The sequence below is a fragment of the Hylobates moloch genome, unplaced genomic scaffold (assembly GCF_009828535.3).
Source record: "Hylobates moloch isolate HMO894 unplaced genomic scaffold, HMol_V3 SCAFFOLD_6, whole genome shotgun sequence".
Taxonomy (NCBI): domain Eukaryota; kingdom Metazoa; phylum Chordata; class Mammalia; order Primates; family Hylobatidae; genus Hylobates; species Hylobates moloch.
The window spans coordinates 38,966,746-38,973,794 of record NW_026652281.1 but is presented as its reverse complement, the minus strand read 5'-3'; the positions used below and the strand labels follow the sequence as shown (position 1 = coordinate 38,973,794).

General features: G+C 49.0%; 2 protein-coding genes across 2 annotated transcripts in view; one reads left to right on the top strand and one right to left on the bottom strand.

The window, feature by feature from the left end:
- Window positions 1-4,634: 4,634 nt before the first annotated feature.
- On the bottom strand, window positions 4,635-5,435 carry MAN2A1-DT (MAN2A1 divergent transcript). Its single transcript, XM_032156014.2, has 2 exons — window positions 4,947-5,435; window positions 4,635-4,812 (listed from the first exon to the last, which is right to left on the bottom strand). The coding sequence occupies exons 1-2, from the start codon at window positions 5,429-5,431 to the stop codon at window positions 4,635-4,637; spliced, it is 663 nt and encodes a 220-aa protein (XP_032011905.1). The 5' UTR covers window positions 5,432-5,435.
- MAN2A1 (mannosidase alpha class 2A member 1) overlaps window positions 5,249-7,049 on the top strand; it is a 177,114-nt gene continuing 175,313 nt past the window's right edge. Inside the window, exons 1-2 of the mRNA XM_058440641.1 lie at window positions 5,249-5,371; window positions 5,623-6,222. Coding sequence (XP_058296624.1) covers window positions 6,088-6,222 — 135 coding nt within the window. The 5' untranslated portion in view covers window positions 5,249-5,371; window positions 5,623-6,087. The remainder of the gene's footprint in view (window positions 5,372-5,622; window positions 6,223-7,049) is intronic.

The following is a 7,049-nucleotide window of genomic DNA, read 5'->3' as shown; positions in this document are numbered from 1 at the left end:
CTGTTTGTTAGCTCTCCAGAATCTACTCATCTAATAACTGAAGGTTTATACCCTTAGACCAAAATCCCCCCATTTCCTCCACTTCCCAGCCTCTGGCAACCTCCATACAACTTTCTATTTCTATGAGTTTGACTTCTTTAGATTCCACATACCAGCATAAGTGAGATCATGAGGTATTTGTCTTCCTGAGTCTGGCTTATGCCACTTAACGTAATGTTCCTCAGGTTCATCTAAGTTGCTGTACATAATAGGATTTCCTTCCTTTTTAAAGACTGAATAGTATTCCATTGTTTATATATACCACATTTTCTTTATTCATTTTTCTGTTGATGGACACTTAGGTTTATTCCATATCTTGGCTATTGTGAATAATTCTGCAATGAAAATGGGAGTGCAGCTATCTAATGAGATATCACCTCACATCTCTTGGAATGGCTATTATCAGCTTTTGGAGACATAAAGACTCATATGTTAGTAACAATAGTAAAACATACAGCTTTTTCATAAGTGACAGTAAAATCTTATTTCAGTAAATAAGTGATCAAGATTATCCAAATTAATTTTCTGAAAAAGATAAGTTGCTTTGGATATATACACAGGAGTGGGATTGCTGGCTAATGTGGTAGTTCTATTTTTAAGTTTTTAAGAACTTCATACTGTTTTCCACAATGGCTTACCAGTCTATAATCCTATAAATAGTGTACAAGGGTTCCTTTTCTCCATTTCTTGGTCAACTCTTACTATTATTTGACATGTTTCTAGTAGCCATCCTAACAGGTATGAGGTAGTATCTCATTGTGGCTTTCATTTACATTTGCCTGATGATTAGAAAACCTTTTTTTTTTTTTTTTTAGACGGGGTCTTGCTCTGTCACCCAAGCTGGAGTGCAGTGATGCAACCTCTGCTCGCTGCAACTTCCGCTTCCTGGCTTCAAGCGATTCTGCTGCCTCAGCCTCCACAGTAGCTGGGATTATAGGCACCTCCCACTACACATGGCTAATTTTCGTATTTTTAGTAGAGAATGGATTTCACCAGTGATCTGCCCGCCTCAGCCTCTCAAAGTGCTGGGGTTACAGGCAGAAGCCACAGTGCCCGACCTAGAGCACCTTTTAATATTAGCTGTGGGCCATTTGTATGTCTTCTTTGAAAAAATGTTTATCCAGGTGATTTGTTCATTTTAAGATTGGGCTATTTATTTATTTACTATTGAATTATGTGGGTTCATTATATATTTTGGATATTAGTCCCTTAACAAATATGTGGTTTGCAAATATTAGGTTGGTGCAAAAGTAATTGCGTTTTTTTTACCATTACCTTTAAAAAATCGCAGTTGCCACTACCTGCAAAAACCGCAAATACTTTTGCACCTACCTAGTATTTTCTATCAGCTGGGTGGTTGCCTTCTGTATTTGTTTGCTAGGGATGGCATAACAAAATACCAGGACTGGCTAACTTAAACAACAGAAATTTATTTTCTCAGTCTGGAGGCTGGAAGTCCAAGATCAAAGTGTCAGCGGGTTTGGCTTCTCCTGAGGCCTCTCTCCTTGGCTTGCAGATGGCTGCCATCCCAATCTGTCCTCACATGGTCTTTTCTCTGTGTGCATGTATCCCTGGTCTCTCTCTCTTCTTATAAGGACACCAGTCAGATTGGATTAGGGCCTCACTAACAGCTTCATTTTAACTTAAGCGCCTTTTTAACTTAATCACTTCTTTAAAGACCTTATCTCTAAATACTATTACACTCTGAGGTACTGGGGGTTGGGACTTCAACATGTGTGTTTTAAAGAGAAACATTCAGCCTATACCACTTTCCTTCCATGGCCACATGATTGGTATGACCAGTCCCAGCAACAATCACTTTGCCCCTTTTCCCCCAAATCCTAACCATTGCTAACCCACACCATCTGTTTGGATTCATCTCTCAGTGACTCAGTGGTTTTGTCCTCATATAGCTTGTACCATCCTAGAACATATCCCACATCCGAAGTGACCACTTTAGAGTTGTCATCTCATACTCAAGATCATTATCTCCTTCTCTCTAGTTCAAATATATATTATTAAGGCACCTAAAATACTTACTAATTCCTGCTTATCAGGTCCAATCAGCATAATGTTGTCAATGTAGTGGACCAGTGTGATATTTTATGGCATGTCAAGACAATCAACATCTCTGTGGACTATATTAAGGTGAATTGACATACCCCCAAGACAATACTGCGAAGGTTCCTGTTGGCCCTAACAGGAGAAAGACAACTGCTCCTGGTGGTTTTACAAATAGATATAGAGAAAACAGCATTAGCCATATCAGTAGCTATATACCAAGTGCCAAGTGCTATGTTGATTTGTTTCAGTAAAAATAATACATTTAAGACAGCAGCAGCAATTGGAATCACTTCCTGATTAAGTTTATGAGTTCACAGTTATTCTACTAGATTTATTCTGCACTGGTGAATTAAATGAGAGTAAGTATCACCACCCCTACTCCTTTTAAGACTTTTATGATAGCACTGATTCCTGCAATTCCTCCCAGCCATGCAGTATTGCGTCTGGTGAGCTAAGTGGAAGCTCCAAGAGCTCCTGGAGCTTCCATTTAGCTCTCCCTAAAAATGGCCCTCATTCTATGGCTAAATCCCAATGTGGGGATCCTGTCAGTTGCTAAGTATGTCTATTACAATGATTAGATTGGTGCAAAAGTAATTGCTGTTTTTGCCATTAAAATTATGCCATTAATACATATTCCAATTACATTGGGAAAGTAGCCACATAGTTGGTATGTGGACTAACAGTGGTGATTTCTGTCCCCAGGAATTAGCATCAACTCAGAGCCAGTGTTTAGTAAACCTCAAATGATCTGTGTATTTCCTTTTCGCCAATGCAGAGTCACTAGTAAATGGCCACATGTTGTTTTGGGGAAAGCTTGAAAGAATTTGCCACGTGTACTGTAGCCAAGGTGCAAGATCCTTCTTAAAGGGGACACAGATTCTCTTTCAACCAAGGGACTATGGGTCTGTGAACTGACTTAGGTCTGAGAACCGAGAGACTGTGACCATCCACTGTGGTGACTCAAGTCAGGTTTTGGCTACCTGACCTAGATCTTTTTACCTGTTATAAATATCAAGCAATAATCTATTTCAACTGCCTATCTATTTTGTTCCCAGAGCAGCTCCATAAGCCAAGGCAGTCTGATTTCCTGCTGCCCTTTAAGGCAGATGTGCCCACTTTGTCTTTGTCGGTTATGTGCTGCCTGGCCTCTGCTATTCTGAGATCGTGTCATCCCCAATGAAATCAGGGAGCCCATCTAGACAGTGGCATCCTCTATAGTCAAGGTTTTCAAGCAAGGCTAGTCTCTTTAGACACTGGAGGGCAACCTACTTCCACTGATAAGAGAAAGAGTTGGAGTGTTTAAGATTGTCGGTTTCATCTGGGTCCAACCCATTTCAAGTATTGAGATTCTATTATTAAAAAATAACACAATTTTACACGAAAAACTCAGAATGTGTGTGAATTTAATAGCAATTATAATTCAGTAACATGAAAATTAAAATTTTGTTTGATTCTCAGTATAATTCTTGTTGCTACAACAAACCAGAGCTTTTAGAATTCTACAGAATATCTCTGGTTCTCATACCATAACTCTGAGAGTTAAAAAACCTGTGCCTGTCATTTCTCTTTATAACCACTCAAAAGCACGCAAAAGAATCCATCCCACACCAGTCCTTCTAGTCACCTTTATAACCACAGCAGTCAAGTGTAGCAGCCACTTGGGGCCCCAAGGCACAGGCTTCAGTTGGCACTTCATCAGGATCAACCACAGGTAATTGCTTAATTGAGATGCCCAGCATGTCATGAATTACATTTCCCTTTGGCAAGGAGCTCAAGCTCAAACCTCAATCAAACTGACCTTTAATCCCATCTTTGCAGGTCTATTTCTTGGGACTACTCCTGGGACAGGGAAGGCTTAATAAAAAGAATTATTAACTACAATAGAGGATTAGAGTAATGAAGGATTCACTAGCAAGAAGAGAACTTTAAAGAATATAGCAACAGCAGCTATAAGGAGCTAACTTTATAACTAACTCTTGGGCTGAGAGACAGAGTGCCCATTGAAGAACCTCCCCAATTCCTCCCAGGGCTAAGATCTAGACCTTTTGGGAGAGGGCATGACCTGGCTCACTGAATGGCAGAGAAGTCACCATTGGGCTACGTCTGCAAAGTTCATGGAAGATGTGCCCTCTGCAACCTGCTGCAAATGCCTCTAGGGTGCCAGGGAAGTTATTCATGGCGTAGTGTCTCACCTCCTCTACAAAGCTCCTAGAGTTGGGCATGTGAGAGGAAATTGCTAGTGACTGAGCACTATAGGACTTTGGCAGTGGAGAAAGCCAGGCATGCTGCAAAAGCCTATCAATACACTGAAACCAGGAAGCAAAATCCTTTTTTTCTGTAATGTCTCTTCAGCGCCCTCTATTGACAAAGCTTCAGTCCCAGAAGGCAAACGAAAAACTATTTAAAAGGCTCAGATCTGTTTTTACAGTGCAGTCAAAAAGGGTGAATTTGGAGCTGAGAGGCAATGAATCAATAACTGGCAGAAGCATCACTTCTCAGATTACACTCATGGATTTCCTAGTCAGATGTTTCTACATGTGCCTGAACGGCCCTTTGTCAGTCTCCTTTCCTCCAGGTTTTAACAGGCTGTCACCAGAGGAGGAAATAGCCCGAAGAGAATGTGCAAGCCCTCTTCTCTTGCATTTCCTCCGGCCCTTCACCAAGTACTCTTCCAGGCACGCCAGGCCCGAGTGTCCTAGGATGGGAAACCTGGGCAACAAAGGAAGTGGGGTGTAAGCTCAACCCCTGTTGGACGTGGAGTGCTGACGCCTGAACGCCCCCGAAGGCCTCAACTCCCACAAAGCTGCCTGCCAGGTCACAAGAGCCCCGTGAAGTCTTCCTACCGCCGGGACACTGGGAGGCAGGCGCGGGGCGTGCACGGCGGGCGACGCGCTGTGATTGGACATCCGGGGGCCCGCCCCCTCATCTCGGAGCGTCGGGAGGGGGCGGGGCCAGCCGCCCGCTCGGCTCTGGGGCTGCGGGCGTCTATTGACCCAGCGGCCGCCGCGCCGCCGCTGTCTTCTCCTGCTCGTGGCGGGCGGTGCTGGAGCGCCAATTGGCGCTGGAGAACCGGCGCTTCCTTTTGCCGCTTCCGCCGCCATCTCCGCGTTTGTGGGGCGGGAAAGAGGGAGGGGGCTCGCGGCTGCAGCTGGAGCGGGCTTCTCTCCGGGGACGGTCCTTTCCTCCCTGCTCTCCTTTTCCTTCTCCCAGCGTTGCCGCCGCCCGCCCTCTGCGCCTCCGCGCGGAGCCTGGGTCCGGGAGGGGGAAGGTAGGGGCGGCGGGGGGCGGGAGAGGCTGGCCAGCGGACGCTAGTTCTGAGGAAACTCATCAATCCGTGAGCGCCGGAGTCCGGGGTGCACACCGGGCCAGCCGCTGCGGCGGCGGCGGCGGCGGCAGGAAGGGGCTCAGTCCGGGTAGGCGGGGGCGGTGCCGCGGGGGCGGCCCGACCGTCCCAGCTAGAAGTTGTAGAGCTAGGCTCCTCCCGACCCTGTTCCTTTCCCCTCTGCTTCTCTGACCTAGCTGCGCGGCCCCGGCCCGGGAGCTGCCGAACCCGCGCCTCCCCTGGGTGAGGAGGACACGCCTGCCCTCGTCGAGAAAACTTTTCCTGCCGACTCAGTTGGGGCGGCTGTGGCAGGAAGTGCGGGCAGCGACCTCTCCTCCGCCTGCCCCGCGCGCCCTGCCGGAGGTCGGCGCTGAGCTTGCGATCAAGTTTGTGGGGGCCCCCCTTTCCCAGCTGCCGGCGAGTCTCTCCTCGAGAGGGGCGCCCGACCCCGGGGAGGGCGGCAGGCCAGGGCGAAGGCCAAGGGCGTGTGGTGGCACCGGAGACTGGGTGCGGAGCAAGGCGGGGACTCGCACCCGCAGCCGAGAGCGTGGAGGTGGCGCAGCCCGGGAGAAGGAAGCCTCCGGCGGCTGCTTCCTAGAGTCCACAGTCCGCTGTCTCCTTTGGCTGAGGACAGTGCCCTGGCCCCGAGTCTATCGAGGAAAATGAAGTTAAGCCGCCAGTTCACCGTGTTCGGCAGTGCGATCTTCTGTGTGGTGATTTTCTCGCTCTACCTGATGCTGGACCGGGGTCACTTAGACTACCCCAGGAACCCGCGTCTCGAGGGCTCCTTTCCTCAGGTAAGCACCTGGGAAGGGGGCGCGGGGCTCCGAGGGGCCAGGCGTGCGGGCCCCTGGTTAGCGGCTGCTACCCGACTTCTTCCTCCCTCCGCGGCCCCACACCCGTGCTGGGCGAGGCCAGGCCGGGGGAGAGTCCCAGCCGCCTCCAGCCGGGGCCCTGTAGCTCTCGGACGGCAATGACCACCTGGGAGCCACCTCGCCCGGGCGCGCCGAGTTAACAAAGTGCTGGGCGGCGTGCGGCGGCGGCGGCGGCATCGCGCTCAGGGAAGTGGCCGTGTTCCGGCATTCGCACCCGGCCTGTTGGGGTGGCTTCGGGCACCTGCTGGCGGGGGAACGGGCGCGGCTTGAGGTGCCCCCCGCCAGCCCGGGGCCCGCGTATCGCGGTGGGGTCGTCTCGGCTCTCACAGGGTTAAGCCGCCCGCACCACCCCAGACCCCCTGAGTCGCGGAAATGGATCAAACCGAACCCAGCTAGGCATTTTTTTTTTCTTTTTCTTCCCCGCTGCCTCTGAAGAGAGAGAAGTTTATTTCGTGTTGCGGCCCTTTTAGATGTGAATCTCTAGGTTGATTTTAGTGTCGTCATTCTTCAGCTATTACATCTGGTTTGTTTGTGGCAGACAGGGGGAACCGAGTGGGGAAGCGCGTGTTATACTCTGGCCGAAAGCTGTGGGGCGCTCAGTCCTGCGTCCAGTGGTTAAATTGGTAAATGAGTTGGAAAGACGACCCATCCAAAGTCTTATTTAAAGTTACCAAAAATAAGCAAAGCGGACACAATCTGTTCCCTTTGGAAGGGTACCCACCGCGCGGCATGTGCGAGTTCGGTTTCAA

Bases quoted from the DNA above. Each gene is read 5' to 3' on its own strand.
- MAN2A1-DT (XM_032156014.2), bottom strand. From the start codon at position 5,431: ATGAGTTTCCTCAGAACTAGCGTCCGCTGGCCAGCCTCTCCCGCCCCC. The intron at 4,813-4,946 runs GTAGGAAGACTT...TTTGTTGCCCAG, and splicing joins TGCCTCCCAGTGTCCCGGCG to GTTTCCCATCCTAGGACACT.